The sequence below is a fragment of the Pollachius pollachius genome (genome assembly GCF_949987615.1).
Source record: "Pollachius pollachius genome assembly, chromosome: 8".
Classification (NCBI taxonomy): Eukaryota; Metazoa; Chordata; class Actinopteri; order Gadiformes; family Gadidae; genus Pollachius; species Pollachius pollachius.
The window spans coordinates 23,751,532-23,772,963 of record NC_136941.1 but is presented as its reverse complement, the minus strand read 5'-3'; the positions used below and the strand labels follow the sequence as shown (position 1 = coordinate 23,772,963).

The window sequence follows — 21,432 nt, the reverse complement described above, 5'->3', positions numbered from 1 at the left end:
TGTGTGTGTGTGTGTGTGTGTGTGTGTGTGTGTGTGTGTGTGTGTGTGTGTGTGTGTGTGTGTGTGTCTGTGTCTGTGTGTGCTCTGTCCTTCGTGCCTTCACAGGAATGGGAAACCAGTGAGTACCGTGAACTATACCTCGGAGTAGGGGAATGCTGCATGTTATGTAGAGCCTGTAGAGAATGTGGTAATGTTTTGCTTTCTTGCTATGGTCCCCCCCCAAGCGTTCCCGTCCCGGTTGACTCTTGGTTATCTGATGGCTTCACTTTGTTTGTCTCCCCCCTTCCACTGGCCCCAGCTCATCTCCTGAAATTAGCAACAAGGTTTATTTTGGGCTTCATTGTTCGCCCTATACCGCATGGCCGCCTTTTGCCCTATCTCCTGCTGTTTGAAGACCTACCTGCTGTTGGCTCTCCCTGCCTTCATTCCTATCCGTTGTCTACACTTCTCTGCTTTGACTTTTGGGAGTGGAGAGCTGCTTGTCTAGCTTTGAACTTCAACTTGCACTGGGTTTGCACATTGTGCAGTGCCAGTTGAAATGGAATATCAATACGAGGAATCCAAAGCGTACAGTGTTGAAGTAGATTTACATTATTATCTAAATTAAGTCACTTCATTCCCCTGCTGTTATGAATGCATGAATGATAGTCTATTAGCACCTATTCATGTGTTGATCACTCATCATGAGGACCACGCACGTGCATGAATATTGAAGTTTCTCCTCATGTCTTCATCTAAGTTGAGAGGAAACTGCAATCTTCAGTCACTAAGTCACATACCGCTCACAATATTGTTTATTGTTATTAGGGCGGATTATCTTATACCTTTGCATTTTGTTTGACTTAATGATATAACACAAACAATTTGAACTTGAAAAGGATTTGTTAGGTTTACCAGACATAAATAAGCAATCCGCTTTGAATCACAGCCTTTCCACTTGACTCACACTCTTACAGGTCTCAAACATGACTAGTGAGTCGATCTGTCGTTCAGTCTATTAACAGTACAACATGGCCATTAGAGAGGTGGAGAAATGGATCCGTTACGTCCAGAGAACGACAACAGTGGGATTGAGAAAGCACTAAGGGTTAATGTTACAGGACTGTGTGTGTTTGTATGTGTTTGTGTGTTTGCGTGTGTGCCCGCTACAGATGAACAGTTTCCTCTATGACTGGTATTTCAGTCGTTTGACACATTTGACTAAGCTTCCTCCTACCACTTCCCTCCACCATCTCTTTGCATGCGGCGTTGCCAGGCCTCATTTAGTCGTTGTTTTCCCTACATTCTCTTTGTTAGCATACTAAACCGTCAATGGGGGGATGACATTTCAACCTGGGGAATGTCATGCAGTACATGAGAAGCTTTGAGCTGGGGGGAAGCTTGTGATACTTCCTGTTCATTCTCCCCTCACGCGTTGTTTTAGATTAGCCACAAGATACCATCTGAAAACAAGCATTTTGTCATGAGTCCGCCCCAAGTTGTGGTGATAACTATCTAACCGGGAAGAAAAATGACCTCCAAAAACATCTAGTTATATATAAATTCCAAAAGCCTTAAGGCGTAAATAATTATGTGGTTCATAAAAAATCCCCTTGCCAATTAGATTGCTGATGCATTAATTCCCTTTGTGCAGTCTAATGGTGGCTTTGTATGTTAACATAATTACTACAGCCAACTGTCAGAACTGACTTCCTGAATTCTACTTATTTGCCTCCTACTTTAAACTGTGTGTGTGTGTGTGTGTGTGTGTGTGTGTGTGTGTGTGTGTGTGTGTGTGTGTGTGTGTGTGTGTGTGTGTGTGTGTGTGTGTGTGTGTGTGTGTGTGTGTGTGTGTGTGTCAGGGTGTGGAAAAAATAATTTAAGATGACAGCATCTGTCACAGTAGTTGACATTGCAAAGAAAACCTGTTACTAAGTAAACCACAGCGAAGCGGTTTACTAATGGTTAAGATATGTTTGATTTCTGTGGCAAACTGAAAGACAAACAGTGAAGAACAAATGAACAGAGCAAGCATTCTCCACCCAAGCGGTTTTCAACCCAACCTTTTGATTTCCATGGAGATCTCTGCTGCCGACCGCCGCGGCGATGGTCCAACCCGGAACAATGTGTTACATCATCCACAGATAGACAGACTGGGAAGTTGCTAGGCAGGCAGCAGGAGTAGGGGAGTGAGGAGGACTGATATGAGCCAGGCTATTTTAGTCCGGAAGGATTGTGTCGGCCACGGTTTACAGGCTTGTACCATCATGGCTGAAATCTCCCCTGCTCTCTCCCGCACCGCACTGTGGGACACCCCAATTCATGCTAAGTCACATCAAGGAAATGCATTCTTCATTGGAGAATGGTCAGCCATAGTCAATGAGAGCAACAATATGAGCTGAGGCTTTCCACACACTATGGCTGCAATATTCCTGAAACTATGGTTCATATTTCGTCATATTTGTTCAGATTTGATTAGGGGTTTAGATCTTTTTTGTTTTTCACCCAGTGATACAGTGAAACAGTTAGAGAGAAAAACTAGTTTTAACACAAGCGCCTTTGCTTTCTGCAAATGTTCCAGTTATTTTAAGGACGTGTTGTTTGTGATCATGCTTGATAAACAAATTACAAATAAAAGCTTAGTTAAACCACTGATTAACTGAAAAAATTATAATTGCTTTTTGCATGGCGGAGCAGTTTAGCTAGAAGAACAGGACCTGCTAGATTCTTATGCCACCTGATATCCTTTTTAATTAGGATGTGCTTTTACATGTGTGCTTTTACATGCTTGTTCTGATTAACTGGTTTAGTAACATTTCAGGTATGATTAATAAATATATTCCCACACTTTTCTTTGTTTTTTTTGCTTTATTTCCTTGCAACCCTCATTCTCATTGCAGAAGACAATTGAAAATACTATGTGTTACGTTATTTATTCATTAAAATGTGTATAAAATGGTAAATGTATATTTAAAATGTATACTCTAACAAAAACATAAAAACAAGGCTATAACTCATTCGTAACTAGCTCTTGGCTGCTTGACCCTTCAGCATCGTGGTAAACACTGTCCTCTCCCTTCCCCCCTCCTCCTCGGCTCTGTCTCCTGCTCTCCTCCGCCCCAGTATTGCAGCCGAGCGCCACAGTAAGAAGATGCCACTGGGTGATGAGTGCCATGACTGGAAAAAGAAGACCACGGACGTGAAGGAGAACTACGACTTCAAAGACGTGCTGGGGACGTAAGTGGACCACATTGAGCAGGGGCTTCACCAGCCTCCTTCTGCTGCAGCTCTGGAGAAGCTCTGTGGGTGTACAACGTGTGTTTACACCATTTATTATGGGAACAGTGTACTTGATTAGCACACCATCCTTTGTTGAACGTGTTCACTTCCTTCAACGACTTCTGCCACTATAGTCAGTCATACTTCGTCCTAGGTACACGGTGAATCACCTCAGAAGAATGGTCCTTATTAAGCTTTAACAGCCTCCTGGAACAAGGCCACGTTACATTGAATGAAAGAGACTTAAGCATGCTTTACTGTGGACAAAGGCTTGATAGAGAGGAGGAGGATTGGCCTTCCAAATTATTTTGAGAAGAATTCCTTTCCACCAGGAAGTGATGATGCCTCAATAGTACACAAGAGATATACCTTTCAGTGATTGCAGTGCTATACTAGGTAAAAGGCCCTATAGAATTGTTATATCGGTCAATGTGTTGAAATTTGGCAGTTCAAAACTTTTGGGTTTTCTGTGGTCATCATTTACAAGAGGGGAATTTCAATTCATGTACTCTATATAAGCCTCCCTCACATATATCTGGCCAATATGATGAGAGAAACGTGAATGTGTTTGTGTGTGTGTGTTAGTTCCAAACCTCTCAAGACAGAAACTGTGCATGAGGGTGTGGGGTTTTATTTTACGTTGGGAATATCTGATCTTTGGCTCAACAACAATGGAGTCCCCTGTGGCTCACTAGGTCCTTCCTTAGTACGGAATTCTGGGACCGCTGACCATGAGAGATGTGGGATTTGATCTCTGACCCCAAAACAATTGAACAGTTCTATGGTGTCCTTCTCCCAGGCAAGGTCTTTACAGAGAGGAGAGGTTATGTCATAGAGCACTGCAGATGGCCTTTCAGTGGGACAGCATAGAGCTGCTGCTATTGAGGCTTTTGATCATTCATTCCTAGATTCTGAACATTAAAAGGTTAATAAGGCATAGTCGTGTCTATTTATTTGCCATTCCTTTGTGCTGTTATCCAAAGCCACCTATTCTGTTAAATAATTTGAGTAAGGGTTTAGCCATCTTGGTCTAGTATGCTTCTAGTTAGACTCAGACAATTTTGACCAACTAAACAAATATTTACGTGGTGCAAACATTATTGGGCAATTTTCACTGGCAGTTCTCCCTGGGTTTTCTTTGTTTGTGAGTGTTTGTGTGTGTGTGTGTGTGTGTGTGTGTGTGTGTGTGTGTGTGTGTGTGTGTGTGTGTGTGTGTGTGTGTGTGTGTGTGTGTGTGTGTGTGTGTGTCACACACACACACACACACACACACACACACACGAAATGGCCTGCAGTCATCAACTTTAACCCTATCTATTCACCTCATTAAATAAGCTTAACTTGGTTATGTTGTAAACTACTCTCTTCTTTGATTGCCCCTCTAATAGGGATTACTTTATAATCATATAGATATAAATTACAGTATGTATACTTTATTCTATATTCCAAAGGATTTGATTTCAAATGATTTATGCTCACGATGTAATGCAGTATATGTAGGGGTGCCATCATTGGTCAATTTCTGAGTAAGATCGTCTTGGTCTCACGACTCACAAGGCTAGTGGTTTAATAGTAAATAGTTAATGTCACCATTGTGATGCCTCCATTTTTGGTAACGTTTCTGGTTAAAATCGATCTATTACTGTTTCCATGCATACCTTTGTAAAGTTTCTGGTTACCTTTGTAACATTTCTGGTTAAAATCGATCTATTACTGTTTCCATGTATACCTTTGTTTTATTACGATCAGCATGAGAAGCTCACCGTATTCTATACAGAACACTCACGTTAGCGTGTGTTATGACATCTAAAAGCGCATTTTGCACAACACCACTCTGCACAACGTCTTGTGTATTGAATAGGCAGTATATGTAACAGTAAACGGGAGGACACTGAATTCAATGCTATTTTTTCACAACAATCCCATGGTGCAAGGTGTCCTCCTCAGTGTATACCCAGTTTGTGTCCTGGATGCTTTGTTGACAGCTACCCTGCATCTTTTCTCTGAGGCTTATCCTTATGAGGAGTATTGACCTGTCATCATATGTCAATACAGGATGTGTATCCAAGGAGGCGTCTTATTCTAAAGTACACATAAATCCTTGTTGAATCAGGAATTAGGAAGTGTTTATTCAAACGGTCTCCGATGATAAAGTGACGATCATGTGGGAATGTGCTCAAAGGGACAGGACAGGGAATGTGGTGACACCTGATCAATTCATCATCAGATTAGCTGAAGTTGGAGTCCTAATCTTCAGTGTGCAATTTCCCCAATGCACGTGTGTGTGTGTGTGTGTGTGTGTGTGTGTGTGTGTGTGTGTGTGTGTCTATTTGAACCTATACATCTTTTGCCGTATCACCCCTTTAGATTGCCTTACAATCTTTCTACCTGCCTTTGTCTCCACCCCCCCTCCACCCTTCAGCCTGTGTGGTGGTGGTGGTGGAGGAGGTGTTTCAGCCTGTGTGGTGTGGTGGTGGTGGAGGAGGTGTTTCAGCCTGTGTGGTGTGGTGGTGGTGGAGGAGGTGTTTCAGCCTGTGTGGTGTGGTGGTGGTGGTGGAGGTTAGGTTGGTAGGTGAGGTTGTTTGTGCAGAGATCGACGGCTCACCATTCATCTGTGTGCCATGCTCATTTGCCATCGCCCCAATGGTTGTCCTGGAAACAACAGGAGACACTTTCCATAATGGACTCAAACAGTCACTATGGAAACAAAGTTTTTTGATTTGCCAATAATAATCCAGCGCCTGTTGCGGCTGCATATGTGGGCATGTGTACATTTGTGTGTGTGTGGGGGGGAGGGATTAAGCCTTCTTTCCTTCTTCTGTGCAGGGAAATAAACCAAACATGCACACACACACACACACACACACACACACGCACACGCACACGCACACGCACACACACACACACAGTCTTATACAGGTCACACATTCTAAACATCAGAATAGAATAGAGAGGGTTCTGGTCTGTGAAATGGTCTGGATGTGGGCAGGTTTGATTGGTTGAGTATTCATTGCTGAACATTTAATTATATTCCTATACATCTCAAACTTCCTCCCCTGACTGAGAGCGTGGATTGTGTTTTCTCTCTCTCTCTCTCTCTCTCTCTCTCTCTCTCTCTCTCTCTCTCTCTCTCTCTCTCTCTCTCTCTCTCTCTCTCTCTCTCTCTCTCTCTCTCTCTCTCTCTCTCTCTTCCCCCCCCCCCCCCCCCGAGATAAACAATTATATTGCATGCTGACCTATTCCTACCGGGAGTCTGGTTTGCTCTGCTAGACCCTAATGTGTCCCGAGGCTATTTGATATGCAACTCGAATAACTTCTTTGATTGGACTACATCCAGGAGGCAGGAGCGAATCAGGGCTGCCCATTGATCCTGTTCATGGCTGGAATCAATTGGCCACATAAAGGGTTATATAGCTGGACATCTCTTGTAAATGTAATGCAAAAACACCTAAGCCCTTGGTTTAAATGTAACGTCTCTAAAGGAGAAAGAAAAATACCCAATTAGGTTTGGTTTCGGTTTCAGTTCATATTGAGATCTCCAAAAGGTGCATCTTAATCTTGTGTTAACCCCAGCCAAGCACATTCCTTTTAGCAAAGCACATTGCTTATCACACCCAATTATAGTTATCTCGCTGTAATTGACTGCATAAATCAAAATCAAATCAGGACCTCAACTTTGATATCCGGAAATGTTCTCCCGTGCTCAGTTGATCACTCTTTCTAATTGAACCGCCAAACTCTCTAAAGGTCCCTGCCGTCGGGGTGTTTGAACGGCACGAAGTGCCACACTTTAGGAAGGGGCTCATGGTCAAACACACTTTGCGCTGGTTAAACACGGATCCTTGTTAACAGCATGTCCATGTGAGCTGTCTGGGTTGCTCTTGGATGTTACTAGGACCAGGCTAGTTAGTTGAGCAATAGGGAAGGTGTTGAAAGGCGGACACTGTGGGTAGTGGTTGTTTTTCCCTAATCCCCTGCAATCAATGGGTGTGATGGATTGTCCCACGTGGTGCATGGTCATCCCGTGTGACCTAGTGCCTCCATCCCTCGCAGGTCCCATAGCTCACTATTGGGCTCCTGGATTGATTTGAGAGGAGCACAATGTGGGCACTGCTGGGGGGGGTTGTGTTTGGGTAACAAGGAGAGATATATGTTTATAGAATGGGGCACGGGGGTGATCGCATGAAAATAATAAAGCCTCTTAGCGGGAACAGGACAGGACTTTAAAAAATGGAAAGTACAAAATAATTAGAAGGCAGACAAACTGAAGAGTCCACACATCCATAATTCATGTACAGAAACACACAGATGTAAGGAAACAGAGACATGAATGACATAACAAGATCACAATCATCATAGGTATTAACTCAGATGACAGGACTTTAACCAGTTAGGTAATCCGCTAAACCGGTGGTTGGGCCATCACCACAGGAGTTGGCAGAAGGGAAGTGGGATCTTCATCTATTGTGTGGTGTGACGGTTATTGATGGGTTCTCACTCTGCATGCGCTCTCTCTATGTTCCCTCTGGACATCTCTCTATATCTGTTTTCTTGATCTCTCTCTCTCTCTGTTCTCTGTAGGTCTCTCTATCTCTCTATGTTCTCTGTCAGTCTCTCCATCTCTCTCTCTCTATCTCTGTTCTCTGTAGGTCTCTCTATCTCCTTCTATTTCTCTGGTCTCTGTAGGTCTCTCTCTCTGTTCTCTGTAGGTATCTCTATCTCTCTGTTCTCTATAGGTCTCTCTCGGTTCACTGTAGCTCTCTCTCTCTCTCTCTCTCTCTCTCTCTCTCTCTCTCTCTCTCTCTCTCTCTCTCTCTCTCTCTCTCTCTCTCTCTCTCTCTCTCTCTCTGCCAGTGCTCTTATCTCTCTCACACACACACACACACATATATGAGATCAGCCCCTCTAGATGTCAGAGGCCTTTTCTCCCTGCAGGCCCGGTTCTGTTCCTTTTGGACACCAGATCCTCTTAAACCCTCAGTTGTGTTTGAACCCAGAGTTGTCTTCATGGCCCCACAGCTTCATGGTTATTAATGGCTTCTTCAAAATAGTCCACTAACTTGCATTGCTTTCTCATGCAGAATGTGTGTGTTAATCACTAACCATAAACGTAGTTCCAGTATCTGACGGTTCTCATCCGAGAACGAGGTGTGATCTGTCTGCTTCAGCTCGGTTTCAGAGGTTGTTTCACATGTTTGAAGTAACATATATAGAGGGTTATTTTTAACCCTAACCCTTATTATATAATTATATACTATAATTTTTATATTTTGTCTTTTCAATTGGCCTAGTATTAAAAGAGCAACGTTTTCATTGAAGAACTGGACTTAACAAGCAAATAATGTAAATGTGTGCGTATTTTTCATTGTTTACGTCGACTGCCTACTTGGCTTTGCAGATTTGAATGGTTTCTATCTCACATGAGCAGTGGCCCCATCAGCACCAGATCAGGTTGACTCATTAAGTGCAGGAGAGGGTGGAGCCAGTCTGGTTGTTTGGAGCTCCAGGGTGTCCCTGGTAGAGTTCTGCTCTCATGGCCCACCCTCCCTCTCTCTGAGGGCCCTCCACTGGTGAGTGAGTGAGTGTTGGTGTGTGTATGTGTTTGTGTGTTTGTGTTTCCATAGCTGTGCGTGTGAGTGTGTGTGCGTGTTTTGTGTCCATAGATGTGTATGTGTGTGTGTGTGTGTATCGTGTGAGTGGGCACATTGACAACTTGAAGCGATAAGAGATGCATATGAAATTCAATATGAAAGAATATATTAGGAAATGTGAATGTGTCTACATTTACTCTCTCAGACCTGCAGAGTATAGTACACGTAGTACAAATAGATACATGAAAATATAAATATAGTGTACTGAGTATAGTCCAAAGGTGGGAGACGAGCCACAGGTGTCACATGTGGATGTGCATACTAAGATCGGATGACAAACATTTGCATAGGATACTTTTTATTTTGTCAATGATAAACATTGACACGGGATACTCTATAATATAATGTAATCTTTTCGAAGACATGAAAATATAGAATAGCTGTGGCAAAGGTAAATAGAAACTAGCGCATTGACGAAATTCTATCCCAGAACATATGATTTAGGATCATCAAACCACATGTTTTCACATCAATTAACCTCAAGGGTTTGATGGCCTTATCAGGTTAATAATAGCAATGGTAACATCTCGAAATCTGTAGAAGTTGAGGCCTGATTACTCCAGCTGTTTAAGTTGTTGAGCCAACACATGGGACAGGATTTTAACCAATGGTCCTTTACGTTTTTTGGCCGTTTATGAAATGTCATTGACTCTTCGTCAATCTTTCACCACAGAAGAATTACGAGGTCCACCAGTACAATGTTTTGGTGTTGTGATGTGAGAAGCAGGTGAGTCAACATCCTGTAGCCAATGCTGCTATTCAGAGTGTGTTGATTGAAGCCTACGCAGCATAGTGAGATGTTGTGTCCAAAGGTTTGGTCTGAGATGATGAATTACCCAAGTTGGTGCTAGTGTGACATTTTCCTGAATTGCTCTCAGAGGATTGATAAAACGAGGAATGCAAAACCCTAAGCCAGAGGTTTGTATATGTTCTGAACAGCGCCGGTGTTGTTGTAATACTTGTGCGTAACCATGACGGCGCAGCACTATGGTGCTGTAGGTTTGGGTTGTTTAGTCTGAAGAAGGAAGTTGGGGAGCAGCTGGCTCTCCCAGCAGGAACCAGTACACAGAGCTGTTCCAGTCCATCTATTATTCACCTCTCACTCTCTCCCTGCCACCACGCTGTCTTGTGTACATGGACGTAGAGGATGTATAAAGTCCATTTGCCCCCCTGTAACCTTGGAGGGATTAGCCCCACAGTTAAAGATTCTGAGGACGAGATTCCATCAAGTTCTGAAGAATACCAATCTTCTTCAATCTTTTTTCTCAGAAACACTTTCTTTCTGTTTACTTCTCTATAAATAGAGAGGAAAGTCACGTCGAACATATTTAGAACCACAAGTTTTACTATCCATGCAAAAAAGTTATTCCTCACCACCGAATGAATACAGTTACTCAGAGCAGTCCATGTGTGGATCACAGATATTATGTTTTTTAATGCCTCTTGGTGTTCTAGAGCTGGTTGGTTTTAAAGGTATAAGTTATGCCTTTAGGGGCCTCTCATCAATCTTTTTTTGGTTGAGTTCTGTAGCAGAAACAGGGCCACATACAGGCCTGGAATATGTACTACAGCGTTTCTACAGCTAGATGCGTCTTTGCAATGAGTCCGTCCTTACGGAGAAATTCCTGCCACGCTGCTAAGGTCAACAGGGGCGGGATATCGTTATCACAGGCGTGGACATGGCACTCCCATCAGACTGTGTATCTGATGGGTGTTTTTTGGTATTTCCGGCATCCCTCAAACTGAGTGGTGGTTGTATTAATGAATTCGACCAGCCGTCTTCTCTGCAGGGAAAAGCCAACAACAGCCCTTCCTCCCTGGCGTGATCCTGTTTTTATTCAGAGTGTGGGGAGAGGAGGGTCTTTAGACAGAGGGTTTGTTGTTGCTTGTGGGTTGGAGAGAGAGAGAGAGCGAGAGCCAAGCAACGTGTTGGGTGAAGATCTACAATGAAATACGACTTTACCAATTTTAAAAAGAAAGGAATTATTCCATGTATGGGAAACAATATTGACCGCAGATGGCTTTTTTCTCTCTAAATATATATATATTTTATAAAAGTAAAGCTTATGTGAAACACTCTTAGTGTTTGACATCATTCAGTGGTGCGGAATAACTTTTTTGCATGGATAGTAAAACTTGTAGTTCTAAAATCAAACTGACTGTTACCGTGAATAACATTACGTATTTCCAGGGGCTGAACATTGCTGTAAACATTAGGGGTAATGTTTGTATCCCACTCAAAATAGAATAGGTCTGGTCATTTTTTGGGTGGAAATGTTTCTACTTTTCACTATAAGCTACTGGTCATCTCACAAATCGTAGATGAGCATATTCAATTTTACCGATCATGTTGCGATCTGTAAGCATGTAACTGGCGAAGAGAAACTTAGCCAAACACGAAAAAGTGTCTGTATAGGTTTCAATTCAGCATTGTGTATAGCCTCTGTAGAAAGACACTTATTAAAATCCCCTTCTGAAAAATTCATCCATCCACAAATGAGTTCTCAATGGAATATCTCTGCAATGAAACAGGACGCCAGGCCTAACTCCGCCCCTTTCGGTTCTTGGTCCCGCCTCCCCCAAGAGGTTCTGCTATCACAGAGGACTGCTGGATCAGATAAACTAATGAACTCCATTAATAGGAGTCATAGGAATTATTCATATTCAGTCATATTTACATTCATATTGATCTCTTCTGTTCATTCATTCAATTTAAGTGTTGCCTGGTGTATGTTTCCTCTGCTTAATTTGGCGTTCTCTGTGTCCCCAACATGGACAGTAGAGCAGAAAGGCATTAGCGCCGGGCTGCCTCATTAAGGGGAGAGTGGGTTGAGAGAGGCCCCCCTGGATCTCTAAGTACAGTACAACATGTTAATATGACAAGCCTGTAATTCCCTCTCAGCCGTGGATAAGCCCAAAGAGGAACAGCGAGTAAGACAGCAAGCACACCCTGCCTTCTATATGTTCATGTCATCTCTCTCGCTCTCTCTCTCTCTCTCTCACTCACTTTATCTCCCATCTCTCACTTTCTCTTAAATGCTCTTATGCTCTCTCCCCCCTACTAAAAATACACACTCTCAAACTTTATCTCTCCTTCTGTCTCTCTCCCAACTGATTATTCATTTCAATGTTTGTTTTTTCCATTGAGATCTCCTCTGTCTTCTGACAGTTCAGAGGGAATGTGTGTTTATCTGTGAAGAAGCACAAGAACGACAGATTTGAGGTTATTCTTAGAACTGGAAGACGTCAGACAGTGAATAAGAATCTGGATGCAAATTCAGGCTGAGCCCTTTTTGTAGCGCTGATAACAGAACAGCTTATCCGGGAGTTTAACTTTTCGGTCTTTCTCTTCTATTTTTTAATGAATTTGACTGTATTGGTGCAGGCGCCAGCAGAGCACTGACACACACACCCTGTCCTGACCTAATTCTAACAGAAGCCTGCGTCTCAGCCCTGCACAGATCAGCACCGTTTTACTGGAGCACACGCATATGATGATACGTGTACACTGATGCAAACACACACTCTCATACGTTCAGTTTACACTCACTCACTCACTCACAAACAAGGAAAACCCAGGGAGAACTGCCAGTGGAAATTGCCCAATAATGTTTGCACCACGTAAATATTTGTTTAGTTGTTTAGTTAGTCAAAATTGTCTGCAGTCTAACTGGAAGCATACTAGACCAAGATGGCTGAACCCTTACTCAAATTATTTTACACACATACACACACACACCTTCTGTTAGTCTAACTTTTGTAACTTCCATCTGTTATAATTCCCTCTAGCAATGTCCGTGCTAAACATCACCTAGATGGCTTTTTTTGGGTCCCTCCAAAAAACATTTTGCAGGGTGGGTGATGTTGGAATCGGTTTGTTGCCTCGGTTGAGTATAATGATACACAGCGGTAGATTGGTGGTGATTCGTGGTGGTGATAGGTGGTTTAACATTGACTGCTAAATGTACCTCAGGTGTTCAGCCCGCACCCAGCCCCACAGTCCAATCAGTCTGACTCGGGCCAGGTGAGGGTGCTTAAACCAGCCATCATCTACATACACTCCACATTCCCTATCCTAACTTCATCCCATTGTATGCAAAGCATAACACCTTACTTATACTTCTTTGTGCCACATCCTTCAACACCCGACAACAATGTTACCCTTGAGGACTTTCAAACATCAGTTTTATCTGAAATCGTAGAAATCTCAGAGGCGTTCCAATGTTTAGACGGTTGGCAGGGCCTCGTCATTGGAAGTTGGGCCTCACTGGTGGCCCAAAGCTTTTCTGTTCACTCTTCTGAGGCGCCTGGCCAAAGGACTGAGGCCTGGCCAAATCAAATGTGTTGCTTAGGTATCTGATATTTTTAGTTTTATTAAACTGACTGTCAAAAACCTTATTTTAGTCCAGAAGGAATGCTTCCAAAGCAATGTGACGTAATGTGTGTGTTTAACCATGATATTGTGATCTTGAACACCCTCTGACAGGAACAATGTACAAGATGTACTGCTTTGATTCTGCTCCTCTCTCTTTTTTTATAGGCCTTCAGAGTTCTCCACATTTGTTTTCCTCTGGCAGGCAGTTGAGAACAGTCTTGTCCAGATGGAATTCATTTAGACTTGAACTACATTCAAGTCATGAACTACTGTGGCACTAAGTGGCATAGCAATCCTTTCATCATGTCAAGATGGGAGATGGGAAATGTGAAGCGAGTAGAGACACCAGAGATGAAATATCACATGAGAACGTCTTGAACACCAGCAGACTTGTTTGCGAGGGAGAACCCAGGTTCAAACCGTAACAATTTTCTCGTTTCACTTTGGCATAGGTACTAAATTAGGACAACAATTACAATGGCCTGTCACTCACTACTTTCTGCAAGTGTTTCTTCCAAACACCTGCAGAAAGTACAGTGCAAGCATATTCTGAGGTTGGGGAGATGTGCATGGTTAGCTGTTCCTAATATTAGACCAACAGAATGACAAATGAACCTGCGTTATGCACAGACTCAGGAGTTGAAACACATTGAATAGCTTGCAAAGAGGGACACTTTGTCCAAATAGATCCAGATTAAGAACCATTCGTTCTATTATGGCCCACAACCTCAAATTTGTAAAATTTTATTAGTCATAATTAATAATAAGATGCATAATTATAAATAAAAATGCTTTTATACTAGTGAAATCAAAGAGACTCACGTCATGGAGCTTAATAAGATAAACTGTTGAGGATCACATGCACATACCTTGAGTTAAAATGACTGGAGAGACATTTTAACGTTTCTGTGTTGCCTTTTTGATTTCATGTCAGCTCGTGTTTCTTTTGGTTAGGCAGGTTTTGGTTTTAATAACCCACAGAAAAATGTTTGTTTCCATCTTTGTGGCCAGGGACACAGTGGGACTCCTGATTAGGCCAGATGGCTGTCTCCTAAGTCTCCCACACCTCTCAAAGTGAACACCATATTGTCATTGGTCATACCTTCTTGACCACATTTCCCAGCTGGGATTAGGGAAAAAGTTATCATGAATCCAAGGATTTTGTATTTTTATGGAACATGGCAGGAAGCTATGGGACGCAAATGTTCGAAAACGTTCCCATTATAAGACGGGATGTAGTGATCTAACTTTTATTTTAACCCTTTCACCCTGTCAGCTAGTTGCGTGCATGCACCAGCCCTTTAAATACCCTTCCTACTGCAGATCACTTGATCTTACCTCCTCCTCTGTTATTGATAACAGGTGGCAAAGCGAAGTCCCCACACCCTTTCTATAAATAGTCTAAAATATAGGCTTTGTTTTGTCTCCTTTGGAGTGTCATTAGTATAAAGGTTTGAGTATGTCTGAATTGAGATGTACATATATTTGATCACTTGCTGCTCATAGCAAATAAAAGGCTTTAAGCAGAAGTTTAATCCGTAACTGTCATCCTTTGTTTACAACTCTTTACCGTTAAAGCTCTTTGACTGATCATGATATTAAGCAGAAGCAGCCTGGTCCTGGCCGGGGATCCCGGTGTAAACGGCATGTTGTTGATGGAGTTGTGAGCGAGCATGTGTCTCCCGGCGTGTGTCGTGTGGTGCTGCATTCCTTTGTTTCTGAATCCCTTTGATAGCTGCGGCGAGTCACCGTGGGGTGGCACATGAAAGGGTAGCTTGTGGCGACAGAAACCAAGCAACGTGCGTGTGACTTTTTTTAAATATCTAAGTGTGAGCGGGGTTGGCTCCAATGAAGGGGCCGTTCCACACGTGGAGGGCTTCGTTAGGAAAGAAGGTAGACGTGTGACATGTGCACCATGAAACCATAGGGGGTTTGGTGATCAGCTCAACACATTTGTATACCATTGATATAAGATAATATAATAGTATTTATGTAGCTTGTGTTGATGACAAGATGACTTCAGATGATTTCAGATGATTTCTGGCATTGATGAGAGAGCGGTCACTGGAAAGGCAATGTGTGAGCCCTTCCGGTTTGCAATGAAGTTGACGATAAGACAAGAGGAGGCCTAAGAGACACAGTACGATATTAGCCGGCTCTCTCGGTGGAGAATATGGGAGGGCTGGTGACGAGTGTAAACAAACAAACTGTTGACCAAAGAATCCCTGGCAACTCTGCTGTTTGGACATGGATTAAGCCCTCTCTAATTCAGATCGCTTCCACCATACCGCCATGTCCGTCAGCACAACCCAGGTCGGGTCAATATTGACATTGTTTAAGTCTCACTTAATCACTTAAGCATCTTTGCCCGTCTACACGGGAGATGGTGTGCATTGTGTTGGTAGATCTATGAGGGGAGGGCCCTGCTGTTCGGACACCGGCGGTAAGCGTGTCTTTATTGAAGACTTAGCGGCTGATAGGCGGTGCTTCAGGACACTGAGTGGGCTCCTCCTGGAGGGGTATCCCCTGGTGCCAATAGAGCCGATATCCCACTCTGTAAACACTGATGTCGATTTGGCAGTCCATGCACAATGTACGTTTCCACAGAATTTCCTCAGCCGTCTATACTTTCCACTATCAAGTATTCATAATACAACCATCAGCCGTTTTCATTAGCCCCTTGTGGACACGTTGTTATTCCTGCTTGTTGTTGAGTTGTATTTTATGAACACTTTTTGTTAGAGCCAGAATACACACGATTGATTCAATGTCTTCATTGGCTGATACCACTCATGAGTTGAGATGGTAGCTGTCACTGCTTCCTGGGACACCAGAGGAGTTTGCATGCATTTGTCTTATCAACACTGGTGACCAAAGATGTTATCGAGACTTCTGGGTTCTGCTGTCACATGGGTCTCTGGAAGTATTTGAACTCAAATCTGTCTATTCTCTCCACCCTCGTCACCTTCTGTCAGAACCTGTGTTACTGTGAGCAGGACTCTTTGCCTTGCTAAATGAGGGTAATAATGAATATAGCGGCCGATCTCCTGACTAGAATATGTCACTCTCAGAGTTTGTTGATGGAGATATTCTCCGTAGTCTTTGGTAGCCCTCACCACTAGTATTGGAGTTATGGATTGCCTTGGAGGAATAGTTGGTTAGCTTTAGGCTTTTCCAATTTCGCAGGAATGTCCGCCAAACCCAAACAAATATAATCATTAATTCACAGCATCATTGATTATATTATTATTATTATTGATGACTATTTATGAGAGATGGCCAATATTGAAAAATATGCTATTAATATAAGAATATTAAACACTAATGACATACACTCCTAGGTATTACACATGTTTGACCGGTATTGTTGACCAGTGTCTGATTAAGGGCATCGCTACCAGTGATGATCTGTTTGTAATCATGCTTTGTGATAGCCTTTAAAAACGTTAAGAATTGTCAATAGCCGCCCTGAGCTAAATGCTAAATTGTGGTTTTAGTGGAAATTTAGGTTATGGATTCCACAACAATGCATTGTTATTCTGCTATGGTTTATGTTAATATAATGAATATTGAAGCTCATTCAAATCTAAGCAAACTTTTGCACAAGTCACATGTTTAATGAAGGGTTTTCCAGTGCATCCATGCATGGTTTAGCAAGGAACTAGCCCCTACATCTCTGAGCTCCCGGCCTTTAAGTGGGGAGCGGGGGGAATGTCCACTATACACTACACAGGAATTTGAACTCCTTCACAGCTGGAATTCTTCCCAAAGTCAAAATGTCCCTTTTCTTTCCCACAATAACAACATTAGACCTTGGTTCCTGTTTGAAAGCAAACAAGCTGACATCCGTATATCTTTCTTATTAATGGTTGTATAATCCTTCCATTCACTTTCTCCTTCTGCTGGTTGTCGTCAGGGTAGCGTAGGCTACTGTACGATCTGTTCAGTTTAACTTTCGGTGACATGCTAAACTATGTTACAATTATTCCTCTCCTCTCCTCCCATGACCTTGTTTTGTTCTGCTTCTTTCCGTACTTTCTGGGAAACGACACCCAGACACGATCCGCTTTTCTCTTGGTAAAGAAACAATACTCCAATCATTAGTCGAGCAGTGCTAACTATAATACAGCAAGGTTCTGTAAAGTCAGTGAGTATCCAGTCTCATGTGTACATGCAGACAGATAAACAGGCAGTTAGATTGCAAAATATGTGGGGGAACCACAGCAGTCAAACAACATTGTTTGCCAAACTTCCCCTCATAAACACCTCTGCCTTCCTGCATCTCCACTGAAGATTCTGATCACACTTTAAGCTTTTATGCAACAATTTCAATTTCTTTCTGTCTGACCATAATATGGTCCGAGGGGCCATATTAAAAATATATACAATATTATAGATTATTATTATATATATTTCGATATCTTATGTATGCAGCTTGTCTGAAACCATATTAACACAGGTCCTCCTCAGTGTGTTTTGTGATATAATCTGAAGTTCAAACCCTAAGGTTTGGCGGGACGTGCCTCCAGAGTGTGTGTGATGAAGGGTCCTTCAGGCTTTCGGGGCTGCCAGAACTGCTGGACCCGGGCCAACAACATGCTGGGGCTGGAGGAAATATGTGGTTTTCATTGGAGGTCATGGGAAAATGCTTAAAAAGCTCTGCTTAATGACAACACAGCTCAACCTAGGTTGGTCTGCCCATGATGGCTGCTGATGTCTAACTGTGAAGGGGAAGAGAAAAGCCACAGAGAATAAGCATGGCGATGCGTACATACGCCCGTGGATGAGATTCGCACAGTGTGGCCATCTGGCATATTTTTTGGCAAATGCTTAAAGTGCTGGGCTATGAATTTATTATGATCAAAATACATTCTCTTGTTGAGCCTTAGGGTGACCACCAGTGCCAATGCACACACCCACGTCACACAGTCCCATGAAATACAAAAAGTCGATCTCACCATGTGAATTATTTATACTCAACTATTATAACCAAGACTGTATAATGAAGACTTGTAGAAGTGGGCAATGTACTGAAAATTAAAGGAGGAAGTCATCCTACTAAACCAAGCTTTTGAATGTATGGAGCAATGTCACTGAACGACAAGAGATCCATGTTATTTAGCATCCGGTCCAAAGCCACTTAATCATGATTTATTGGATCTAGGGTTAGCTAGTCGAGACATCCATCATCAAAACAGTTAATCTAAAGCTTGGGTCAGGAGAGAGTTGGAGAGGGAAGAGGGTCATAAGAGTCATAAGAGGTTGAGAGCCGGGTGTAAACACAGATAGAGTAGAGCCCGGGTCTGACGGGGCGTGGCTGTGTTGTTTGTGTTTCAGGGGAGCTTTCTCCGAGGTGGTCCTGGCCGAGGAGAAGAGGACCCAGAAGCTGGTGGCCATCAAGTGCATCCCTAAGAAAGCCCTGGAGGGCAAGGAAAACAGCATCGAGAACGAGATTGCCGTCCTGCATAAGTGAGGGGCTTTCCATATACATCATGTTTACATTCACATTCACAGATAGCAGACTTTCATCCAAAGCCACTTCCAGGTTCCATGAAAGTGGGTCGCAGACTCAACACCTGGTGGTGAACTCTTGTCCGGCAAGCAAGGCTTTTTTAAATGAACTGCTGTAACAAACACCTATCAACGCACAGCGATTGACCTACAGTGATTAATGAACGGCTACTGGCGGATATGGGTTAACGCCACAAGTAATGGGGATTTATGGATACATGGCATAGTTTCTGAGACAAACCCAACTGACCTTGTTCCCCAGTAATTGTGGAGCGGTTTGAAAAGCCTTCTCCGTAGAAGTGGAGGAATTACAGAGCCAGTGCGGAAATGACTGAACTACGTTGGGTCCTAAAGCTATTTATAGATTCCTTGTTGCCTGGGTTACGTGAGGCTCACATTCATTGCCGATATGCAGCCATCCTTAGGTGAGGTCTGTGGAATGGGAAATGTGGGTGCGGGGGTGCGAGCAATCTTTTGGGTTGCAAAACTGTTGAACTGAAAGAAATGTGGCCTGAGGATTGTTATAACAGTGTATAGTCTCAAGAGGTTCGCTCGGAATCTCTGCGGGGACAACGTTCTGATCATCAATCATCATTGTTCATTCCTTCACTGTGTGAAGCAAGGACATGTCTATCTCCATGGGGGGGAAAAATTGAATATTATTAAATTACAGGATCAATTGAGCTAAGTTAGCTTACATCAGCTCATCATTTGGTCCGAATCCCCCCCCCCCCAGTTAAAGAGGTAGAGCCAGACCATGGAGCATGGAGCCGGACCATACACAAGGGTGCTGAAATGGTATCTGCATGCTGTTTGGGGGCAGCCATCAATACAGATATCATTGAAGGGCTGTATGGTTAAATCATCCTGCCAGACCTACGCGCCTCACAGCCGCCTAGAGAACCTGCCCATTGTCAGATGCAAGCAAGCAAGATGTTTACACACATTGCACACATGAATGCATACATTATTCATAACGTTGTGTGTGTGTGTGTGTGTGTGTGTGTGTGTGTGTGTGTGTGTGTGTGTGTGTGTGTGTGTGTGGAGTGTGTGTGTGTGCGTGCAAGCAAGTCTGCACAGCTTGCACAACGGTTTTTGAGCCCGCCCCTCACCTGACCGTTTCAATCAGTTAATCATTTAATCCAATCAGAGAAGTATCTCTTCAGATGAACAAAGACATTGATGAAGATGGATGAAGGTCCCCCTTCCGTCGTTACGCCACAGTGTTAATCCGTTTCCATGCTGGAAACTGGGTTCAGGCCGTAGAAGGTTGTTGGCTCCAGCCCGGTTTGTGTAGGCTTCCTATAAGGGGACTCCTCCGGGTTAAGGAGTGCCCATTGGAAACGGGGGGTGGTGGAAACGGACATCTATGAGCCTACCAGGTCAAATAAAGGGGCATGGATAAGTAAATATGTGATGAATGAGTCACTGTTATAATTTGATATGTGGAGAGAGTGACTCAATGCTCCAGTACAGTGGAGACCTTGCTTGCCGTTTAGAACCACACACACACACACACACACACACACACACACACACACACACACACACACACACACAAGGTGTCCAAGGTGTCTGGCCACACAGAAGGGCTGTGGGCGTCTCACAGTATAGCGGGAGAAATGCTATATTCTCTGATCAATGGTTCGATGTTTGTTCGATTTTCATTGCAAAGCGGTTGGCCGCTGCCTATTGTGTAGCTGCTGAGTGCAGAATGTTGTTCTCTGTCCTGTCGAGTACCTCAAAAATGTTTAGCACAATTATCTCAAAAATAATTTCTTATGTCTTACAGTGAGGCCTTTTATTTGATTCAGCCATGTTATTCAATGCGTGTGATAATCCATACTTAGGTACCAAATTGGATGTCAATATGCCAGGATCCAAATGTGTGTAGAAGGAATGCATTGAAACCTGCCTTCACACCACTCTGTGGTAGACATCCCTCCTGCAGCCACAAGGGGGCAGCATGGAGCTGCTGATCTTCTGCAGCCAAAGTCTGTGATCCAAGTGATGCATAGGCTACACTATTGGACTTTGTTGAATGCTGGTCGATATTTCTACAGTAATTGTGTGTTTGTGTGTGTCTGTGTCAGAGTCTTTCAGAATGTCTGGTGCAGCAGACAGTCTGTCCCACACTGTGAGATAACTGCATGTTGTAAGTTCTCTAACTTTGCGCTTCCAGATGACTCATCTGCTTCTCGCCGTCGCCACGCCAACAAGTATTTGGGCCCTGTTTTCTGCAAGGAGGCAGGGGCACTTTTACAGGCTGTGACTCTGGGGTGGGTTGTGCTCGGTCAGGTAGTGGGGAGGGTGGCTTAGCTTACTCTCAAACAACACATGCTAGTACATACTTGTGAGGAAGAATTACATTCCCTTTTTCTTATTGTTCCTATGGATTCTGCTGGGGTGCGTCTACCTCTAGGAAGCAGTGTGACGACACCACTCTCACAGTGAAACAATGCTGTAACTAATGTGAAACCTTCCTCCCTATATTAACCTCCCTCTTCGTCCTCCCACTCACAGACTCAAACATGCCAACATCGTATCTCTGGAAGACATCTTTGAGAGTAAATCCCACCTCTACCTGGTCATGCAGCTGTGAGTATGAACATTGGTCCATGGGCCAAGCGCACCTTA

General features: G+C 43.3%; 1 protein-coding gene across 2 annotated transcripts in view; it reads left to right on the top strand.

The window, feature by feature from the left end:
• Positions 1 to 21,432, top strand: part of camk1b (calcium/calmodulin-dependent protein kinase Ib) — a 36,961-nt gene that overhangs the window by 2,100 nt on the left and 13,429 nt on the right. The window contains exons 2-5 of one of the 2 annotated variants that reach the window (XM_079741136.1): positions 106 to 118; positions 3,103 to 3,216; positions 18,622 to 18,753; positions 21,319 to 21,393. In XM_079741136.1, coding sequence (XP_079597262.1) covers positions 108 to 118; positions 3,103 to 3,216; positions 18,622 to 18,753; positions 21,319 to 21,393 — 332 coding nt within the window. In that variant the 5' untranslated portion in view covers positions 106 to 107. The remainder of the gene's footprint in view (positions 1 to 105; positions 119 to 3,102; positions 3,217 to 18,621; positions 18,754 to 21,318; positions 21,394 to 21,432) is intronic. The other variant, XM_079741137.1, reaches the window with a different exon arrangement.